Raw genomic sequence first — 23,577 nt, 5'->3', positions numbered from 1 at the left:
ATGCCGGAAGACCTTTGCCATAGTGGCCAAGTTTCAGCCTTCCACGACCCCCAGAACCGGAGATACAAAGAACAAGTTAAAATCCCCTATTAACTTTAATGCAGGATTCTCCGCTATAGCTAAAAGAAATCTCTGCTTTTCACTCTCCCATTGAAATCAACGGGCTCCGCTGCTATAGGCTTTCAATGGAGCAACACCGCCGTTGAAGTCAATGGGCTCCGCCGCTATAGGCTTTCAATAGAGCAACTCCACCATTGAGTCAATGGTAAAATTACAATTTTCACATTTGCCTATACTCCGTCTGGTTGATCCGAGAGGGCTGGAAATTGCCATGCAGTCATGCCGGAACAGTGACTACCTGCGACCAAAATCCCAACCCTGTGGTACTCACAGAACCGGAGATATAGGCTTACACTTTTTACCCTTTCGGACTTAGCCGTTTTAAAGCAAAGCGGCTTTCCCCCATTGGAATCAATATGGCGGGCGCCGCCATAGGAAATGCATGGGCCGGCGCCGCCATAGGATTCAATGGGACCTCCGCTCCCATTAGAGTCAATGTCGCGACCCTCGTGGTGAGCGCGACCCTTTACGGGGGTCCCTCATTCTCGGACCCGCTGGTGGTCGTGTGTGGGGGTTCCTAGGGTCATGGGGTAAAAAGAATTTTATTTCTGGGTGCCCTAGAACCTAAGTTTCCCACGCCAATTGTATTTGAACTTGAACTAATGTGATCAAAAGCTCTTTTTCAGACATTGTATCCGCTTCTGCGGTCTGCGGTTTGGATGGCTGCCAACCCGTTCCTGGAGGTCGGCGTCGAGGAATCCCCATTGAAATTAATGGCTCCATTGACTTACAATGGGGAACCGTCGCTCCTCCTCTTGGGCGCCACCTGCAGGTCTTCCGATGAAAATGGGTCCAAATCGCCAGTTTCCCCATAGGATCGTATTGAGCTGCAACGGCGACCTATGGGGAGCTGCAAAATGGAGCCTGCAAAGGCGGGAAAATGGAACAAAGGGCTATAATCACTGAATTAACATTAACCCTTTCCCTCCCGCATAGATCCCAGTGTATGTGTTGGTGCAGACACTGGAATGGGAACAATACACATTTACAGGGGAATATACATTTCGGTGCTGAAGCAGGGTAAAAACACATTACTGAACCACAGTCCAGTTAACCCCTTGCTTCCCAAGTGAGAGCAGGGGGTGGCCAAATGGGGTGTAACCCCTTTAATACCTGGCCAAACCCCCTCTCCCATGACACTAAGGAACAGATGATTGTTATTATGTCCTTATATGTAAAACCATGGAATTCAAAGAGGGTGTACTTTCTTTTTCACACCACTGTGTGTTGTACATAAGAATCCAAGTGCAGGTCTCCTCTAGGACAGAAATACAAAGTAGCGCTCTACTCAAGTTCACAATGCAATTCTTCATTTATTGTAACAACCAAGAACAACGTTTCAGATCCCATCATTACCTGATGAAAGGTCCATCTGGGACCTGAAACATTGTCCCTCCTCTGTTCTTGGCTGTCACAATAAACGGAGAATTGCATTATGAACTTGTGAGCAGAGCACTACGTTGTACCTGTCCTAGAGGAGACCTGCACTGTGCGGAATTTGTCTGTGTTGTGTTGGCTGCACACACCGGATTCTCCTCACCTGAAACTGTTCCCCCGCACTTTGGAACTGTACATAAGAAACCACAACTTGCAGGTCTTTTTTTTTCGGTGGTCTATAAAAAAGGTCTGTTTTTTTATGGTTACCCCAGATTCACAGGTTTCACTGGATGTGCACTGAGCTCTGTCTGTGTTTCATGTTCTGTCTCTGGTTTTAAATATATATCGCCATGCTCAGTAGCACTCCTCTGTGACACCTATATGCTTATATATATGTTGTGGTTATTTTGGGGGTTCAATATGAGCTTTCAGGTGTCCTGTATGTTTTACAAATCTTGTTCAGCTGGTCTTAGCTGATTGGAAGGTGGCTCTTCCTATCTTGTTTAAGCTCACCCGCTCCCACATATAAATGGTTAAAAGCTCACTCCATAGTGGTAATACTGCCACTCTCAGGGGAACTTGCCTGCTTGCAGTATGATTGTGACAAATCTAATACAGAGTGCTTTCCCTGGTAATGTACAGGTTAATAAAAGCTTCAATCAGACTTAGAACTATGCAACTAATTTTGACAGATTTATTATAAATCGTTCTTCCTGGTAATGCACAGGTTATTAAGAATGTATATTAGTGTTAGGGACACTTGAGATGTGGTCTGCCGTGTAGTGGCTCAGGGGCTTACAACACTTTGGTCAAAATGTTAAACTAAAAGACCATTTTATTTAATAGATATCTATACATATATATTTAGACACTGTACTGTGTATAGGTTTCACTGGATGTGCACTGAGCTCTGTCTGTGTTTCATGTTCTGTCTCTGGTTTTAAATATACCCCAGATTCAGCACAGGTGGCTCAATCTGCCTCTGCTTCGGCACAGGTGACTCAATTTCGACTGAGCCTCTGATTGAGCCACCTGTGCTGAAGCTGGGATACCCTGAAAACCTGACCTGTTGAGAGGGGCTTGAGGACAGAAGTAGAGCCCCCAGAACTATACAACACCTGCAAGCTGTGCTCACTTTGTTCATGTGCAAAAATATTTGATTTATTTCAAAACATAACATGTAAACATGAAAAAGGGACAATATGCAGATAATACATACAATATATCAATATAATTATAATAAGGTTTAAAATAGACGCATTTAATAGAGTAATGTAATACTACATAATAATTTACCGTATGAAACAGGTGTATATTACAGATAGATAGATACGAGGTAACTCAATGTATTACTTCCTGGTAAAACATTTTATAAATAAGATAGAGATAGAGAGATAGTTGCTGGTGGAAGCAGCATGCCAACGTTCTACAATGGCTATCTTGCCTGGGGGGGGGGGGAGGAAGGGGGGCTTAAGGAGTGATAAACGTATAGAAAATAACAGGCGCTCACAGGATTTATAAAACAAGCTGTGGGTGATATAGCTGTCACTTACAGTGGGTGCTTCCAAAGTCGTTCCCTGCTATACTTTGCATCCACTGCAGCAATGCATTGTGGGGTGTGACTTTGGAAGCACCCGCAGTAAGTGACTACTAGCCTGTACCCACCCATGCTATCTACACACACAGAGGGGCAGTTGTTTGGGGCCCTATTAAGCGTGTGTCCCCTCCTCCTCCCTCCAGCTCAGGTCACTATACTGCCTGGGATCAGTCACACAGGGGAGAAAGAGATAGAGGGGGGGGGGGGGAGAGAGACAGACTGACAGTGAGTGTGACATCTGACATGCACGAGATACCCCAGCACAGTGTTATTTACAATCTTGTAGTCAATAAAGTTTTTCACGTTTGACAAAAAAAAATTATCCTCGGATGTGACGCGTGCGCACGTTGGCGCGTGGAGGAAGTGAGGGCTGAGGTGTCCGTGTGCTGCTGGGGAGAAAGATGGCGGCGGGACCGATCTCAGAAAGGAACCAGGGTGAGATGCCAAGAAACTGGAGCGGGTCCGAGGAGAGGCCGGGGGGGATTACAGATAGATCGGGCTAGGAGGGGGCCTGAGGAGAGGCCGTGCTAGGAGGGGGCCTGAGGAGAGGCCGGGCTAGGAGAGGGCCTGAGGAGAGGCCGGGCCCTGGGGGGCTGAGGAGAGTCTCCGACTGAGCAAGAAGGGGGGGGGGGGGGGGGGGTGAGAGTATTTGTTATATTATTTCTATTGCAGGGTGTTAGTGTTATTTCCCCAAAGAAAGGAAACCTTGACAGTTGAAAGAGCTAGAAGTGTCCAGTACTAGTTTTATATGCTGAATTTGCCATACTGTACTTGGACATATTGTAAGCATTTCTAACATATGTACTATATACTGTATATTTTATTACCGTAGCTTTATATTAAAATTTAGTGTGAAAACGTGTGTTTATCTTCCTGGGAAACTACAATGAAATTAGCAGGGACAGGCAGTTCAAGGGCCACTTCAGCGTTTTGCCCATGGACTGCATGTGCCCTGATGTATTGGTCCTAGAAAGAGTAAGATATTTTGTAGACTGTGATGCCTTATTTCCGAACACACCAGTATGATGAACGTGTAAGTAAATGCAGTTAGTGCTTTGTACAGTAATAGTAATGGTTCCTGTCTAATCCTAGACGCCACTGTGTATGTTGGAGGGCTGGATGAGAAGGTGAGCGAGCCGCTACTATGGGAACTCTTCTTGCAAGCTGGACCTGTAGTGAACACACACATGCCCAAGGACAGAGTCACAGGGCAGCACCAAGGTGAGGCGGATACTATGGCTGATAACACAGATTATAATGCACACAACTGAGAATATGTGCGGTCATAGAATTTGACAGCAGATAAGGACCACTTGGCCCACCTAGTCTACCTTTTTTATTCATTTCTTCCCTATCTGCTGACCTCAGACCCCATCTGATCCTTGCCCAGGACATACTTGAAAACGAGAGGTAACTCGATGTATTACTTCTTGGTAACACATTTTATAAATAAATATATAGGATAGACTTCTGTCCAACCCAATAATGTGTTAATTCCCTTACTTCATAAGCCTCTACCACCTCTGTTGGGAAGCGATTCCATGAATCCACCACCCTTTCCATTAAGAAGTATTTCCCCCGAGTTGCCGACCCTCCATCTTCAGAGCATGACCTCTTGTTTTACCAATTTTCTCTGAAATATGCTTACCTCCTGTACTTGCTGAAACCTTTTATGTATTTGAACGTTTCCATCATATCCCCATCTCTGTTATCTCCTCCAAGCTGTACCTGTTGAGGTCATTCAATCTTTCCTGATAAGTTTTATGATGAAGACCATTCACCACCTCGTTGGTCAGTCATAATCTTATCCAACGAATAACTATTGCTTTAGCTCTAAATCTAAATGACTTTGGGAAGAAGACACAGGAAATCAAACTGTTCTTTAAAAAATAAATAAATAGATATATATATATTTTTTTTAATCATCCTTGCCTATTCTCAGTTATTTATAACATTTTATTTATGGTATAATTTAGAATTTACAGGTTTGCAAAAGTTGTAAAAACTGATTTGAAATTCAAGTACAATATAAAAAGGGAAGAAACCGTGTTTGTCGTTTTTATTAGGAAGGATAAGCTAAGAATTGAATTGCATTGGATGCATCTCCATTTCTTCATTCTGAGGAAGCCGCTGTCCTGTATTAAAACAGTCACAGGCACAAGTTTAAGTGCAGATATATTAATTAACACAAAGATGCAGAAATATTCTGTTTCATGGAACAAGAAAAGCACATCTGTCCTTGTGTAAACCTAGCACAGAAACTTTTTGATACGGATTCTAGAGGATGGGTTAGTTTTTCATGAATACATGGCATTTAAGAATCTAATTGATCCGGAATGGTGTATTTAGTAAAAAGCTGTAGCATTTAGCAGTCATTAACCATGTCACAGCCAGGGGACTGGTTTTCTTGACAGCAAAATTATTAATGTTTGTTCTAATGAATAATGGTTGGTAATCAGTAGTGGTTATGTCCACTCAGTTTAGAAGGGTCACGGACCTGCATCATAGGGTAACCGCAGTGTAATGGACTTGTTCATTTCCCCAGGCTATGGCTTTGTCGAGTTCCTGAGCGAGGAGGATGCAGACTACGCTATAAAGATCATGAACATGATAAAGCTGTACGGGAAGCCCATCCGAGTGAACAAAGCTTCTGCGCACAACAAGAACCTGGACGTCGGAGCCAACATCTTCATCGGGAACCTGGACCCTGAGATCGACGAGAAGCTGCTCTACGACACCTTCAGCGCCTTCGGAGTCATCCTGCAGACCCCCAAGATCATGCGCGACCCAGACACGGGCAACTCGAAGGGTTACGCGTTCATCAACTTCGCTAGCTTTGACGCCTCCGACGCGGCCATTGAAGCCATGAACGGACAGTACTTGTGCAACCGTCCTATCACTGTGTCCTATGCCTTCAAGAAAGACTCCAAGGGCGAGCGACACGGGTCAGCTGCAGAGAGGCTGCTGGCTGCCCAGAACCCGCTGTCGCAGGCTGACCGACCTCATCAGCTGTTCGCGGACGCACCACCCCCTCCGTCTGCACCGGCCGTCATCACGTCATTGACGAGCTCAGTTGCTGCAGGTAGGGGAGAGTCTCTTCATACACAGGACCACTTTCTATGGGTTATTCAAAATATATGCTGTGACATTGGCCAACCAGGATGCTCCATACACTGCTGCTTTACCTAATACAGGGTTGATCAACCTAAAATTTTTTTTATTATTATTATTTTTTTGTGCACGGGCACCACTGGGAGATATTTTGAATCTTGGGGCATCCCTGCTCATCAAACCGCACACAACCCTTCTCACTCGCATGCACCACAAACTCGCACTCCTCGGTCACAAACACTCTACACTCTCCCCCTTATTACAGACACACTTTATACTCCCCCTTATTCTCGGCACTCCACATTCAAACACTCGCCCCTTTTCCTCAAACCGCTCTCCTCACACAGCACACTCTTAACCTTTCTGAATCGCAACATTCACGGCGTGGAGGCTGCGAACCACTTTTCCACTCTCTGTGCTGGACTGAGACGAGAGCCTGCAAACATTGCGGGATGTGCCCCAGCTGAGTAGCTGGCAGAGTGTTTCCCTGGGGGCCGCAGCATCCTGATTGAGAGATCAACGTGGTGCACTCTGACCGCTCCGGCTGTCATAGAAACACTGACCCTGCATTCTAGGGTAGTAATCTAGTGTTAATGTCATTGTCTTGGAGTTGGAGAACCCAGTTCTAATCCCTGGTGACCCAGTCACTTTATTTCTCATTTTCATAAGCACCCGAAATTAGAATCCCAGTTAATTCATATAAAACGCGCGTCTATAAGGAGACACTCCTGGCGACCCTTTAATATATTAAAAAATAGGTTTGAAGCCGGTGTCTCTGGAGCTTAACTGTATTTATTTCAGCTCTGGGGACCCCCTGCTTCACCAAATAAATACTGCCATAGGTGCTGCTGGTAGAAGCCCGGCTGGGGGATCAATATGGTGGTTTAAAAGTACCACGTGTTGCCGGCCAATAGGAAGCCGCAATGTCATCCCATCTGTCTTCTTAAACTGTGCACAGATACTGGCATCCCCTACGGAGGTCTGTATCTCGGGAATCGGGGGGTCCCCAAAGCTGAAATCAATGCAGTTCAGCTCCGGAGACCCCCTGCTTCAAACCAATTAAAACATTTTTTTAAATTTAACTAGGAGTGCCTCTTAACTCCCCTCTACAAGAAAGGTGGTTTCTCAATGCCGCCTGCAGCATTTAGTCTGGAAAGGGCCATGTAAATACAAATATAGTTACTTTATACTTACACAATAGTTATTTCTGTGATGGTTATTTATGCATATACAGTATTAATGCTGCTTTAATAGGGTACACAGACTCGTGCATGTAACTTACACCTAGAGAAGTGTTGTTTTATCTCACAATTAATCCCTTTTCCTGTCAGGAGCGCAATAGACTGCAGCGCAAGGGGTTAAAAATCCAGGGTCAGAAAATAAACACATCTCATTAACAAGACCATGTCACATGAGGCTGAAACGAGTTGGTGGCAGAGGCCACTGCCTAAAAGTACACGGTTACGATGTATTCCCCACAAATATTTCCAGCCTGTTAGTTTGATGAATATGTGAAGATCCCCTGAGTAACTTATATTTAATTTTTCCGCAGGTATCCCTTCATTCCCCCCCGTGCCCCCACCTGGAGCGGTTCCTCCTGGAATCCCCCCCGCAATGCCCCCACCCCCGATGCCTCCTGTTTCCGGAGGCGGGCAATCTTCAGGTGGGTCCCAGGGGGGCCACCCTCAGATGCCTCACCCCTTCCAGCCTGGCGGGATGCATCACGGTGAGTCTCATCATCCTGGGATACTACCCCGCAGAAGCGGGACGGGGTAATACTGCCCCGCAGAGGTTGGTGTAACATACAAATGGAGCAGGCTTCAGTGTTACTCCCGGTGGTGTACGTTTCGATATTCTGCGCCATCACTGCCATTGAAATCCTATAGGATGCTGTGATATTCTGAGTTCTAACATATGTTACGTTCTCACAAGGAACAATGCGGCTATATCTGTAGATGGAGAGGAAATGTAATGAAGTCTATCCCCGATCAATACAGCAAATAATAGATCAGGAGTGGTCAATACCAGTACTCAAGGGCCACCAACAGCTTCAGGTTTGAGGATATCCCTGCTTCAGCACAGGTTTGCTCAACCAGTGGCTCAGTCGTCGAGCCACCTGCACTGAAGCACGGATATTCCTAAAACCTGGCCTGTTGGTGGAGTTGGCCACCCCTGTAATAGATGCATCGGTAGCAGCAATCAGGGCTAATCAACTAAAACATTGTTTTATTTTGTTTTTTAATTGCTGACTTAAAGCTCACTGTTTTGAAACCACTTCAAGTAACATTGCTGGAGTATGAAACACGGGGAGGGTTAAGAACTCCTGCAAAGAAAGTGTTTTGCATTGAAGATGAAAAACCAAAATAATGACGCCATCTTCACGATTATTTTTTTTAAGGAAAGGGTTATGCTTCTTGGCTCCAAATACATGTTGTTGCCGTTGCCGCTTTAAATGGTGTTGCGAGAGAGGTATTCGCATTCACAAATATCCTGATGAAGGTTCACCTGGACAGGACCTTTGACCTTGATGTCCATGTTGCATGTAGTTTAAATGGAAGCCTGTATTCTTTTGCTTCTATGGATTTAACTGCACCAAAACCGCAGTATTACCTTGAAAGGACAGTGAATAGGCAAGGGATTAGTATTAACCCTTCCGCTGCTAGTTGGTTGTGGTATTGCAGGCCCGCCTGTCGCCGACTCCTCTTACAGTGAAGGGTTAAAGTACTCGTTTTTCATCTGATCCTGTCGGGTTAAAGACGATAAGCACCAAGGCACCGATAGTGTGTGTGAGATCCTTGGCTGAAGTTTGATTTTGTGTTATCGACAGGAATGCAGATGCAGGTTCAACACCACGGAGGTCACGGTATGGGCCCCTCGCACCCTGGCGCATCGGGACAGATGCAAAATCGCCCGCACGGCATGGGTCATCCTGGACCCCCTCCCATGGGCATGCCACCAAGGGCCCCGCATTTTGGATCTATGGGTAAGAGTAACCATTCACTTATCCCTTTTGCCCCCAGATGGGCCAGCGACTTTTCTAGGTTTGTAGTTTTAGTCTTGTGCACTGAGGATGTTTTCCAGAGAATCTCCCTCGCCTGTCCTCTTAAACAACTGTTTCACCTCACTGCCGTGGTGATGTATTGCTCTTGGGCCACACGAGTGGACGAGTGCCCAGGTTGGGTTTTATAGGAGGCGATTGTCCTGTCGATTTTTTAAAATCCACTTTTATCACGTAGCAGGATAACCCGTCTCTTCATTCTGCACTGATTCTTTCCTGTCTACATCACAGCCGATATCCGCTGGTACATTATGTACCTTTAAAATAAAATGCCATTTCCTTTTGTAGCAGTAACATAAGTGTGGGTGTGTGCGGTAAAACACATGGTTAATAGTTTATAATGAGAAGGGAGACAGTGGTCTGTTCCTAAATGCATGTTGACAGCTGCATTAGTTACTCTTAGAGGGCTGATCAATGCCTTGCTGGCCCCTTCAGCACTGTAGGGGTCAAGTTGACAAGTGTCACAGTGGACATGGCATTACAGTAAAGCGCATATAGATGTACACAATAAAAGTCCAAGTCAGCAGCCTTCCTAACTAGCTGCCAACATTAATCTTTCTAAGATCCTTATATTTGTAATTGGTACTCTGGGTACCACATTTAAAGGTGATAAACTCCAGTTCCGTGGGTCTTTTTGTCATCTTCAGAGTGATCTATAATGCCCCCTCCTGTCAGTGTAATCAGTAAGATTAGCTGACACTTTTGCATTTAAAGGATCCCAACACACTTATACTTGTAACCTCCTCATTGCTGATGGTTTGCCCTCTGGTATTGATGTGGAGCACCCCCCTCTGCTTGCTGTGCCCCCCCTCTGCTTGCTGTGCCCCCCCCTCTGCTTGCTGTGCCCCCCCTCTGCTTGCTGTGCCCCCCCTCTGCTTGCTGTGCCCCCCCTCTGCTTGCTGTGCCCCCCCTCTGCTTGCTGTGCCCCCCCTCTGCTTGCTGTGCCCCCCCTCTGCTTGCTGTGCCCCCTGCTTTTGAAGGCTTTGCACACTTTCCTGTCCCAGACTCCACGCTGCTTCTAACTTTTTGGTTCTTTTGCTGCAGGCCATCTGGGCATGCCTCACGGGATGCGCCCGCCACCTCTAATGCCACCACATGGGTACAATGGGCCACCCCGAATGCCTTATGGGTACCAGCGTGGCCCCATGCCTCCACCTCGCCCTACTCTACGACCCCCAGCTCCACCACGAGGGCCCATGAGGTTACCCATGTCATAATAAACAGGAAACATCAGAGACTCGTCTCCCATTACACCTGCAGGCTAACAGTGCGGTCGCGTTTAAAGCAGCATTTTATGCTCGTCACCTCCAGCCTGGCCGTGTGCCTGGTTTTGTATCCTGTTAGGATATACCTGCATTGTACAGTTTTATTACCTCTCTTGGCAAATGAGATTGAGGGTAGCCTCTGGGAAACATTGCCTAGAAACCCCCGTTATACAGAGCAAGCTCGTCCTCGGGAGAAGACGATTCCAAGAAGGACGACCCCACAGGCATTTGACATTCCACCCCTTGGAAACAATGGACATGTAATTTGGGTTTAATATCCCGTATTGCTCTGGAGTGCGGTAAAAACAGGCGGTCGCTTTAAATCAAAATCTTCACAAACATTGGCATATTGCATTCTGTTTTTCTTGGATTTTTTTTGTTTTTTATTACAATTGTGTTAACAAATTTTTAGTCATATGTCTTTGTATATGGTAGATTATAATAATAAAAACAAAAAAACAAAACATGGGTGTACCTTCACTTTGGGGGGTACTCTGGTAGGTATAGAGGCTGCAGACAAAATCTAGAACCCAATTTACGTCTAGAGCAATGGTATGCATACCTAGAATAAGCCCCAAGTTTTTTTTATTTTTTAATTTGGGAACATTAGGTCACAAACCCAGTAGAACGCCTTTTAAATATATATCCCTCCCTGGTTTTAAGATCACTCCAGCGTTTCACAAGGAGTGTGATCAGGATACAAGCAAAACCACACTGCAACTTTGATGTAGCCGCAGCAATAATTCCTCAGTCTGGTGGCAGCTCTCATAAGCAGCGCGTCTTGTATATTTTGGGATATTTCCTGTTGTGTATTCGGCGATTAGATTTTACGCCTTGTTTCTGAGGAGCCGCTCAATCCATCTCCTGAATCAACTTGGTAGAAAGGGGTCGCATAGGGGAGTGTTTATGTATAAATGTTTCTGCTCCGTGACCGACGCGCCTTATAAAACAGAAGAAATGGTACTGTAGCAGAGTAAAGGGGAATAAATCTATGTTTGTTCAACTTTGGGGCACAGCCCTGTGGATTGTATTTTTTTAAAGGATTATGCTGTAAATGTGGTAAGAGGGATATCCTAAATAAGTGCCCCTTTCTTCAAAAACTGGAATTGTACATAAAAAAATAGAAAGTTGTGGCATCTCATCACTTCAACCACGTCTGAAAGGGAGAGAGCCCGATGTTTAGTTAAACACGCAGAGTCTCTAAAATAAATCAATTTAACGTGATGGGATGGAACGAAGTTTGTGAATAAAAACCTAATCGCTACATTTCAAATCTTGCATCGAAATCCGTAGAAAAATGTGTTTTGAATATCGGACACGATCACCGCGTGGTGCGCAGAGTCCCTGTGTGTACACTGACCATCGGACGTAAAAGAAGTGACACAAAAAGAAAGAGAAAGAAATGGAAGCGCAGTCCAAGGGGTAGTGGTGAAACTAAACACTTTCATGATAGATCGTGTCCCTAAGATCAGAATCAAAACCAACAAAAAATCACAATTAAAATCAAACAATATCAATATTAAAATAAATAATGGTGTGCAAATGAAGCTGATGTGCAAATACTGCTTGTTGAGTCTCAGAGGGGTTAACCACGGGAAGATCTCGGTTTGAGATCAGTCCTGAAAAACGTGCACTAGCTGACTCTGATCTCAAACCGAGATCTTCCCGTGGTTAACCCCTCTGAGACTCAACAAGCAGTATTTGCACATCAGCTTCATTTGCACACCATTATTTATTTTAATATTGATATTGTTTGATTTTAATTGTGATTTTTTGTTGGTTTTGATTGTGATCTTAGGGACACGATCTATCATGAAAGTGTTTAGTTTCACCACTACCCCTTGGACTGCGCTTCCATTTCTGTCTCTTTCTTTTTGTACCATTTATCAGGGACTGGGGTTCCCTGTATTAGGAAGCTGCGCTACCAATTGGGTTTTGGTTTTTCTTACACATTCATTTATTATATTTTGCAAGACCCTATACGCTCCGGATTAGTTCATGTCACACATTTTTATTGTACTATTCTATTAATATTTTTAGTCCCCTATTTATAGTAGCACCTATTTGGCGCACTCCATTTCTTTTTTTGCTTTTGTAAAAGAAGTGGCACTCTGTGGCCTCGTGCAAAAAGTATGAAGGTTTATTTAGTGATCGATGCTTCGGTCTGAGAAAGGCCCACAAGCCGCCCGCGAAATGCGGATCACCAAATAAACCTTCATACCTTTTCCCCCAAGTCCACTGAATGCCACGTCTGACTGTCGGGGGTTTCTGCTTCACAGCGGCACCGCTGTGGCTGAGCACCGGTGGCAAGGATCTCCTTCACGTGAGTGCATCATCCTGTGAACTGTACACTGCTTGAGCCACCTGTGCTGAAGCAGGGATATTCTTAAAAGCCAACGGTGGTGGCCCTTGAGGGCTGGAGTTGCCCCTGCTCTCCCCGCCTCCCCCTGGTATAGAGTAACCTCTGCACCATAATACCCCTCATAAGGGAAAAGAGCGTACACAGCACCTGTTGCACATTCTGTATTGTTGATATGAGTGGCAGTAATCAGTAGTGTTTCACTTTACACACCTAATGAACTCCTGTCTGAAAAAAGGAATTTGCCAAATGGTTTGTTATTGTATCCTGTGTGAAGGAAATGGTATCTTCTTAGCATAACAGTATTTAGGTCAACTATTTCCAGGTGAATTCCCGTGTGTAGTTTCTCTTTTAGGCACTTTATTATTCTAAATGTATATAGACAATCCTACCATAGATACATTCAAAACCTTGGGAACTAATACTGCCGTGTTTCCCAATCTGGTGGGTGACAGAAAGAATATCGGTTTTCCTGCATCAATAAACTGATTATTCCACTATGTGCAAACCCATCCCATTCCTTTTGAATGGGATTTTTTTGGGGACCCAACCCCTAAATCTTGGACATCTTCGTGCACTGATTACAGAACTGGCAGCACGCAGGCTAAAGAGGGATGGTTTTAAAAAAAATATTGCGATCCACTGCCTTAGCGTTCGTGTTTCTGTAAATGGTGTGATAAATGTCTGGGAGAAAAAGCAATTATTCATGAAAAAAGCAAAATGCTTTTATTAAGGAAGCATTTAGTGGTTACATTAATTTATACAGTGGCAAGGCAACACTTGATGGTATATCAGTAGAGACAGAAGATTATATAATACAATGTGAAAGCAACATAAACACAAAGACATCTACATTACAGATGTTATAATCTGACTAAATAACACAGGGATCTCTTGGGGCTTATTGTTTATAGTCTGAAGTGTTCGTTTTCAGACCAAAACTGCATGAACACCTACTTGTGATTAAAATGATCCCTGTAATCTCTGCAATGCGACTCAGGCCTCCTCGGCGCGGAAGGGATGAACAAATGTACTGCAAAATTCATTTAATATTTCCGGAATAGGTGATGCATTTTTTAAAAATAAATGTAAGTATATCTGTACTTTCAATGTTGTGTACACACACACACACACCCCACCACCACCACCACCACCACCACCACCCCCACCCCCACCCCCACCCCCACCCCCACCCCCATTACGTCAGAACCAACTGCTGTCCCTTGCTCTTCTGACCTGCATGTGCAGCTCTCCCTGTCTCTCGGAGACAGCTTCTGTTCTTCATGTACCGGCCATCTCAATGGAAAAAGCATCGACACAGGTAAGAGAATTACACACACTGCCTTTAATTAAATCTGACGCTCGGTTCAGCGCAGGAGATTTGTCTTTAAAATGTTAAGTGTCAGGGAGCTCTCCCCAGCGCCGGGCAAAGGTTACTATCAAAGCTTGAAATTCTCAGGATTTTTAAAGAGCGGGACGTGTTCAGTGGGAAATATAGTAACATTATATAAGTTAAACTCATACAGGCTTCTGGGGGGCATTGCTGCTTTAAGATATCTTCAGTATAAAATGTTTCTTTAAAAAAATGATCCTAATTATTAATGGAAGGGGCCGTGACGCGGTTTGCAGGCTTATAACACTTTGGCCAAACGGTTTAACTAAATGACCCTTACTCATGAGAATAGTAATGAAGTATTTTACTATGTACTTTGTCACATTGGATGTAGCATTGGGTATTTTTGTCCATTAATGGAAGGGCCTGCAACTGGGATACTGGCTGCATGTTGGGCATCCAACAAGTGGGTGTCTCCCTTTGCAGGTTAGTGTGTGTGTGTCTCCCTTTGCAGGTTAGTGTGTGTGTGTGTCTCCCTTTGCAGGTTAGTGTGTGTGTGTCTCCCTTTGCATGTTAGGGGGGAGGGGGGGGGGTTGGGGAAGGAAGGTGGAAGCGGGTAAATGGGGGGGGGGGGGGGAAAGGGGGTAAATATGGGAAAGCAAGTTCAGAAACATCCACAGAGGCTCTAAGCAGAATGAACCAAATTATAGCATAAGTTTAAAGCAATCCTATCATAGGATATACTGAATGCACACACCCTAGAAACATATGATCCTGATAATTTTAAAGAAAGCAACGCAGATCCCAATCAATATTGAGTCCGTTGGGCTGTAGAGAGTTTAATGTGTATATCCAATGGGCCTCTCTCTGATGCAAGATCTTAATTCTATCACCTCCCCGAGGGGGTAATGCAATATGTTCAATGGCACAACATTGAAAATTCTCCACAGAACCCAACGGACACATATTGAAATGCATTGGTACCGGATGTGTCATGTCGTGATTCTTAATAAGTCTAAGGTGTTCCATGATGCGGATTTTTAGGGCTCTACTTGTTAGCCCTACATATTGTTTATTACATCCGCATTTTAGTAAGTAAATCACAAAATTAGTCTGACATGATATAAAGGTTCTGATAGGGAATCTACGTGTTTCATCATAGTTTGAAAAGTGTTTTGTCTTAAGCATATTCGGACAGATTTTACAGTGTCCACATTTGAATGAACCAATTAGTTTTGGAAATAGAGACAGTTTTGTTCTGTTACGGTTAGTTGATTTTAGCATACTGGGTGACAAAAAATTACCAAGTGTAGCTGCCTTGCGAAACACTACTTTAGGGCCTACACAGACCATCTTGCGCAGCAAGGGGTCCAGAGATAGTGTGGCCCAGTGTTTGTGTATTATTGCTTTAATGCAATTGGCTTGCTCACTATAGTTCGTGACAAAAAAGGGGGTTTCAGTGTCCTCGACTTGTGTGCTCTGTTTTTTCCGGCTAACATTCATATTTATGAGCCGTTCCCTGTCTGTATCTAACGCATTCTGATATGCCAGATCTAGATCTTTGATGTCATATCCCCTTGACAGGAATCTCTCCCTCATCTCGTTCGCCCTGTGGACAAAGGACTCCAACGTGGAGCAGTTCCTGCGTAACCGCAGAAACTGCCCCTTCGGAATACCTCTGACCAGAGGGCGAGCGTGACAACTTTTTGCGTGAAGCAATGAATTCCTGGCATTTTCTTTCCTGAAAATATCTGATTGGATTTTATTCTCTAAATCAACATACAAATTCAAATCCACAAATTGTATTTGGTGTTTGTCGTATGTGTGAGTAAATCTCAGATTGAGTGTATTGTTAGCCAGGTATTCAAAAAACTTCAAAAGCTCTGCCTCCCCACCACTCCAGATCAAAATCAGATCATCAATGTAGCGCTTGTAAAACGCCACATGATGTCTGAATGGGTTGGAATCTCCAAACACGTGGGACATCTCCCACCAACCCATGAATAGGTTGGCGTAGGAGGGGGCAAATGACGTCCCCATGGCTGTCCCACGTGTTTGGAGATAAAACTGGTGATCAAACAGAAAATAATTGTGCGTGAGTGAAAACTTGATACTATCTAAAAGAAAAGCTACATGTGCTGGAGAAAGGGTGGAGTGATTGTGCAAAAAGAATTCAGTGGCAGTAAGGCCATGTTCGTGCTTGATAATATTATATAGGGAAGCTACATCTAGGGTGACCCAGATGTAGTGTGAGTGCCAAGTGATGGGTGTTAAGAGTGATAATACATGTTTGGTGTCTATGATGTGTGAAGGTAATGAGTGAACAAGTGGCTGTAAATAATGGTCTATATATTGTGAAAGGTGTTCACCAAGTGAGCCTATACTAGAGATGATGGGTCTACCCGGGGGTGCAACCAGTGTCTTGTGAATTTTGGGTAAGTGGTGGAAGATGGGTGTGATGGGATCTGGAGTGGTGAGGAAGTCTCGCTCATTGGGTGAGAGAACATGTAACATCTCACCTTCATCCAAGAGATCCAAAAACTCTCTGCTGAATAGCGGGGTGGGATCCCCGTCAAGGGTACGATAGGCTTCCGGGTCACCCAGCTGACGCTGCGCCTCTGCTACATAATATTCTCTGTCGAGCACCACAGTAGCGCCACCTTTGTCCGCCTTTCTAATAAGAACAGAATCATTGTCAATTAGTGATTTTAAAGCTGCCCATTGTTCCACAGTTAAATTATCCCGCTGAGGTCCCCTGGTTCCTATGCCTTTGGCCAGAAGCGACAGATCTCTTTCAATGCCTTTTTGGAAGATATCAATGTACTGCCCCCTCACGAATGAGGGGTAGAACACGGATTTCTTTTTGAACCCAGAATTGGTACTCCCGAGAAAATCTATTGGGTCATCTATTGTGTTATTTTCATTGAAGAGGTCTATGAGATCCTGCTCTCTGCACTGGTCTTCAAAACCTAGGGGAATTGGGACAACAGGGTTAGTGTCAAATATGGGTAACATTGTATTGGGATTGTTGTTCCTAGAGGAAAAAAATCATTTCAGGGTTAATTTACGTGTGAATTTAAACACGTCCACCATAGTTGAAAACAAATTGAATTGAGTACTGGGTGCAAAAGATAGTCCAAGGTGCAAAATGGACAGTTCTGATTGTGTCAGTTCATGTTTCTAGATGTTAATAACATTACTGGTCTCCACATTTAAATCTTTAATCTCTTGGATGGCATCCCAGTACACGTTCTTTCTCCTGCCTCTTCTCGTCCTTCCCCGTTTTTTGAGGACTTCTGCATGGCCGGTCTGGTTGAATGGGTCATCTCACTGGATCCCGCCATCTCATCGCCTGATGAAGGGTTGAAGTCACTCTCAGAGAATAAAAAGGATACAGCATGTGAGGTTGATTCACTGACTTTGTTCCCCTTAAGGATGGATTTACCCCCTCCTTCTTTGTTTGTTTTCTTGTATTTGGGTTTACCCTTTGATCTAGAAGGTAATTTCTGCCACATGTAGATTTGGTGCAACCCATAGTCAGCCTTATCTCGCTCAAACTTTGTCTGTTTATTGAGCATGATCGTTTTTTCTTGCTTGTTAAGCTTGCTAGCAGTTTTCATATCTAGCTCTTTAAAGTTATCCATAAGTGAGAAGGCTTTCAATTTGTCTTGTAATTCTAAGATTTGTTTGGACACTAATTTGTACTCTTGTGACTTGTGTCTAATGATTAGGTCCATTAATTTAAATGAGCAGTCCTCAAGAATCTGGCACCATTGCTGCTCAAATTCTACATTGACAAAACCAAAGGAGGGTGTTTTAGTATGGCGTAAGCCTCTGGGAATACGTTTCACACGATTATAATTCTCCATGGTTGTTATTTCCCACCAAATTCTCTGTCTTAATAATAAACATTTCTCCAATTTGTTAAAGTGTATCTTGAGGTCTGCAGTGTCCTCACACAGGAGTTCAGGGGTGTTGCTAAAAATAGCCTCTGCTCTGTAAGTGCGGTTAATACCCTTTACCCCTGAAGAAGTGACGTCAGCAGTCACGAAACGCGCGTAGGGTGGAGTGTTTTAGACGTGATACAGCGTGCATACGTTTGGAGAGGAGAAGGGGCGGATCAGCGGTGACGTCATCGGAGGAGGACGAAGCGCTCTGAGTCGCGGCCACGAAACGGGGATTCACGCCAACTTCAGCCTCCTCCTGCATCACCCCGGCATCCTCCCATGAGAGCGGACGGCACGTTGTATGCTGCATGTACGGATTAACGGCATGTGAGTGCACTGTTGTTATACCCTGTAGTTTTTATTATTAAATGTTTGGTATCACACTATTGGTGCCCTATCTTTCCTCACCTTACGGTTTGTGGTGCTGCGGCCGTGTATCTGGAGAGAGGTCACATCGCCGGCCAACACGCTGAGTTGGAGCTAGCCGCGAAGCAAGTGAAAGATACCTTTTGAGGCCCGCTAATATTTACTTTTAAGTAAGTAGCTGGCAACGGTGGGGGAGAGCAGGACTGACCAGAGGGGACTGCGCAATGGCTGTTCTGTTTTTTATGTTTTCAGATCTGGTTCTGCTATTTCAAAGGATTTAAGTGCATTGGACCTTGGACATAATATCTACATCATCAAGATTCTGGGACTTCATTCATCTTGTCAGGTCTAAATATCTGATAGTGCGCCAAGGAATATCTGTTTTGTCCATTGTCTGTTTTTTTGTTATTTGTATATCTCTTGCTATTGTTATACATGCCTTGTGGATAGGTTTGTTTCCCATTCCTAAGGCAGCCATTCCACAGTCTGCTAAATGAGCCTGTGGGGATTCACTTATTGTTTTTTTTCCTCAATAGGGGATTCCTTTACATTCTTAGAGCACTTATTTATCACTATAGTTGTTTATAAGTTAGGTCAATAGGTTGAGCGCTTAGTATATGTTTAGTTTAATTTTGTTTTCACTCCCTTTGCATGTTAGTGTGTGTGTCTCCCTTTGCAGGTTAGTGTGTGTGTCTCCCTTTGCAGGTTAGTGTGTGTGTCTCCCTTTGCAGGTTAGTGTGTGTGTCTGCCTTTGCAGATTAGTGTGTCTCCCTTTGCAGGTTAGTGTGTGTGTGTCTCCCTTTGCAGGTTAGTGTGTGTGTGTCTCCCTTTGCAGGTTAGTGTGTGTCCCTTTGCAGGTTAGTGTGTGTGTGTCTCTCTTTGCAGGTTAGTATGTGTGTCTCCCTTTGCAGGTTAGTGTATGTTTCCCTTTGCAGGTTAGTGCGTGTCTCCCTTTTCAGGTTAGTGTGTGTGTCTCCCTTTGCATGTGAGTGTGTGTGTCTCCCTTTTCAGGTTAGTGTGTGTGTGTCTCCCTTTGCAGGTTAGTGTGTGTGTGTCTCCCTTTGCAGGTTAGTGTGTGTGTGTCTCCCTTTGCAGATTACTGTGTGTGTGTGTCTCCCTTTGCAGGTTAATGTGTGTGTGTCTCCCTTTGTAGGTTAGTGTGTGTGTCTCCCTTTGCAGGTTAGTGTGTGTGTGTGTGTGTTTGCAGGTTAATGTTAGTGTGTGTGTGTCTCCCTTTGCAGGTTAGTGTGTGTGTCTCCCTTTGCAGGTTAGTGTGTGTGTCTCCCTTTGCAGGTTAGTGTGTGTGTGTCCCTTTGCAGGTTAGTGTGTGTGTCCCTTTGCAGGTTAGTGTGTGTGTTGTGACATAGTCCAAAGATGTTAGGCAGCTTTCTGCCCCATTTTAGGTCAGAAAGTGCAGGAATAGTTAAAAATGATCCATTCCACAGCTTCACATTAACTCAGGCTGCTGGATGGAAAATCCAGACCACAGATTACAATGGGTCTAGTTCTCCCTCACCTGCTCTTCTAATCACATGCACAGGTATTTAGAGCAGAGAGGTTTGCATTTCAGTCTCTCTCCTTAGAGCCTGGGGGATGGGGGTGTCGCTGCTCCCCTGAATCCAGTTCGGGGTGGACGGCCCCTTCAAGTATCACAGTGCCAGAGGATTTGCCTGGACACTTGGGACTGAGTTCCCACCACGAACAGATAAGACAAACAAATCTTTATTGCTGTATCTAAAAGACTATGCTTTATCTAGTGACCCTAAATGAGAGGGCCTTCTTTTAAACTGGGGAACCAGGTTAGTTGGCCCAGCAGCAGTTAGAGGCTGATTCTGATGTGTAGTTAGATCCCTGAATGGGATAGGATTTGGTTTATATAATTTGGTTTGGTTCTGAAAAGTGACACTGTGTGAAATGCTATAACACTGATATGAGTAAACCGCTGAAGGTTAAATGTCTGAGTGCCTCCTGCCTACACATGTTAAAGCTGCAGTACCTTACTTGGATGAAAATAAAGCAGGCAGAAGCCTGAGTTAAGCAACGTAATACTTTGCATGTTCCTGTTTGTTGTATAATTAACCCTAGAAGACTGTGTCGGGAAGAACCCAGACAGACGTCAGCGCTACAAAAGAGGGGCGTTTGTCACAGTGTCCTTTTGCAGGTTAGTGTGTGTGTCTCCCTTTGCAGGTTAGTGTTTGTATCTCCCTTTGCAGGTTAGTGTTTGTGTCTCCCTTTGCAGGTTAGTGTGTGTCCCTTTGCAGGTTAGTGTGTGTGTCTGCCTTTGCAGGTTAGTGTGTGTGTCCCTTTGCAGGTTAGTGTCTGTGTCTCCCTTTGCAGGTTAGTGTGTGTCTCCCTTTGCAGGTTAGTGTGTGTGTCCCTTTGCAGGTTAGTGTGGGTGTCCCTTTGCAGGTTAGTATGTGTATCCTTTTGCAGGTTAGTGTGTGTGTCCTTTTGCAGGTTAGTGTGTCCCTTTGCAGGTTAGTGTGTGTGTGTCTCCCTTTGCAGGTTAGTGTGTGTGTGTGTGTCCCTTTGCAGGTTAGTGTGTGTGTGTCCCTTTGCAGGTTAGTGTGTGTCTCCCTTTGCAGGTTAGTGTGTGTGTCCTTTTGCAGGTTAGTGTGTGTGTGTCCTTTTGCAGGTTAGTGTGTGTGTGTCTCCCTTTGCAGGTTAGTGTGTGTCTCCCTTTGCAGGTTAGTGTGTGTGTCCCTTTGCAGGTTAGTGTGTGTGTCCTTTTGCAGGTTAGTGTGTGTGTGTCCTTTTGCAGGTTAGTGTGCGTGTGTCTCCCTTTGCAGGTTAGTGTGTGTGTGTCTCCCTTTGCAGGTTAGTGTGTGTGTGTCTCCCTTTGCAGGTTAGTGTGTGTGTGTCTCCCTTTGCAGGTTAGTGTGTGTGTGTCTCATTGAATATAAAAACTCACATGGTTGAGGGGCCTCAGTATCCACTTGTCCAGGGGTATATCGTGCCTCCGTTGATGTAGATTAACAAGGAGAAGGAGAGAAAAAACGAAGCACTGATTCCACTGCTAGCTTGAAAAACAGAGGTGCGTTCCCATAATAAACAAGTTTATTGGATCAAACTAAGACAAACAGAATACCTACGCGTTTCGGGCTTGTGGCCCTTTATCAAGGTGAATAAAAGCAGCTTACCGGAGTGTGTTTAAATACCTTATCCTCGCGCTGCTGTCTCTAAACCAGGAAGTGACGCGGCATTGGTTACAGCAGCGCGAGGATAAGGTATTTAAACACACTCCGGTAAGCTGCTTTTATTCACCTTGATAAAGGGCCACAAGCCCGAAACGCGTAGGTATTCTGTTTGTCTTAGTTTGATCCAATAAACTTGTTTATTATGGGAACGCACCTCTGTGTTTTTTCAAGCTAGCAGTGGAATCTGTGCTTCGTTTTTTCTCTCCTTCTCCCTGAAGCAGGGATATCCTGAAAACCTGACCTGTTGGTTGGGCTTGGGGACTGGCACGGAGCACCGTTGCACTGCAGTTATCGCTCTGAAGCATGTAATAGTTTGAATTCCAGGTTTAAATGTATTGTTTGAAAGTCAGGAGTCCCGGTATTGGCGACGTTTTATTGGTGATGGGCTGACCTTCTCGCCATCCTTTCTGCGCTTGGGCATGATCGTCCGCACCACATCATTTTACTTTTCTCCAAACTACCGTGATAGTAATTCATTTACAGAAGGACAAAGCCGGAAGCCGGGACACGGAAGTCAGACGGTTAATGGGAGTAAAACACGTTGTGGTTATAGCGAGGAAGTGCAAGTGACGTCTATTATTTTCAGGCCAGTTTCAGCTAGTGTTTTAAAACTGACAATTCAAATCCTACAACAGGGCTGGCCAACTCCAGTCCTCACGGGCCACCAACAGGGCAGGTTTTACAGATATCCCTGCTTCAGCACAGGTGGTTCAAACAGTCCCAGCTTCAGCACAATCACCGTCACAGCGCCGTCATCAAGGTAAACATATTTGTTCAGGCAGCGGGCGCACGCCGCTACTACAATCGCGCCCAGAGGCCTCGCGCGCTTCCCGGCATTTCATTTAAATGCTTTGGGGAAGAGTGCCGGACCTCTGCAGCCACCGCGCCCCCCAGTTTGCGGACACCCCATGCGGTATGCAATGCTTTGCAGGGCCACCTGGCAGTGAAAGGGTTAAAGATTTTTACGGATGAAGGCAATGAAGATGTTAATTTAACATACAACAAGTTCTTGCTTATACCTTCAAATGACTATTACTGCGGATACTTTAAACCGCAGGTGCTCCATTCTACCAACATAACAGGCGTTTGTTTCATTTCTGAATAACCTGACAGGGCTGGATTCCCTTGTCAGGAGAAGATGTGCCGCGTGGCATGTCATGATGGAGTATAACTCTGGGACATTGCATGGACACCTCACTAGTTCCCGTTATTGAGCAGAGAAAGGCTACAAGTCAGGCGGGATGCCCAAGTTCGACCTCGTTAACACACTGTATATTTCACTTATACAACAGCTCCCTGCTTCAGCCAGGGTCGGTGTCTGCGGGGGTCCCGGTGGCCGGCGCTGCACGTTGGGCCCGACCTCTGGCCAGGCCCCTGCAGCTGACTGGTTTTTTCAGCTGGTGGACAAAGCTGATTGATTAAAGTGCAATATGTACATGAACACAATTGGAGATATCCGCGCTTGTGCTGTCTTGAATCCTATATGGCATCACTCCCCACAGTCTCCTCAATGAGATAATAACCCATAGGGTATATCTCAGAACCAGCGAAAAAAGTATGCACACAGCACACCAGGGATTCGTGTAATTTAAATTATTTTAGTGGGATCTCAATCGATCTAACAGGTTAAAATACCAGCTAAAATTCAGTACAAGAACTGAGTGACAGAGTAATTAAATAAATCACCCGAAGTGAAGACCACAATATCTAAATATACACAGAATAATAACCCTTTAAGTGATTAACTGTAGGCATATTAGAAACACTGTGGCCGTCCTCTCGCTTGTCTGTGGCCGTCCTCTCGCCTGTCTGTGGCCGTCCTCTCGCCTGTCTGTGGCCGTCCTCTC

The 23,577-nt window shown here is 44.9% G+C and overlaps 1 protein-coding gene across 1 annotated transcript; it reads left to right on the top strand.

Annotated features, from left to right (window-relative positions):
• The first annotated feature begins 3,413 nt into the window (after nt 1-3,413).
• Nucleotides 3,414-10,992, top strand: SF3B4 (splicing factor 3b subunit 4). Its single transcript, XM_075607623.1, has 6 exons — nt 3,414-3,529; nt 4,187-4,315; nt 5,640-6,176; nt 7,758-7,931; nt 9,033-9,188; nt 10,308-10,992. Exons 1-6 carry the CDS (start codon nt 3,496-3,498, stop codon nt 10,478-10,480), a joined length of 1,203 nt encoding a protein of 400 aa, XP_075463738.1. The 5' UTR covers nt 3,414-3,495; the 3' UTR covers nt 10,481-10,992.
• The last annotated feature ends 12,585 nt before the right edge of the window (nt 10,993-23,577 follow it).

Source organism: Ascaphus truei, chromosome 7 (genome assembly GCF_040206685.1).
Source record: "Ascaphus truei isolate aAscTru1 chromosome 7, aAscTru1.hap1, whole genome shotgun sequence".
In the NCBI taxonomy this organism is placed as follows: Eukaryota; Metazoa; Chordata; class Amphibia; order Anura; family Ascaphidae; genus Ascaphus; species Ascaphus truei.
Note: the sequence above shows the minus strand (reverse complement) of the source record. Positions and strands in the feature narration are given on the sequence as shown.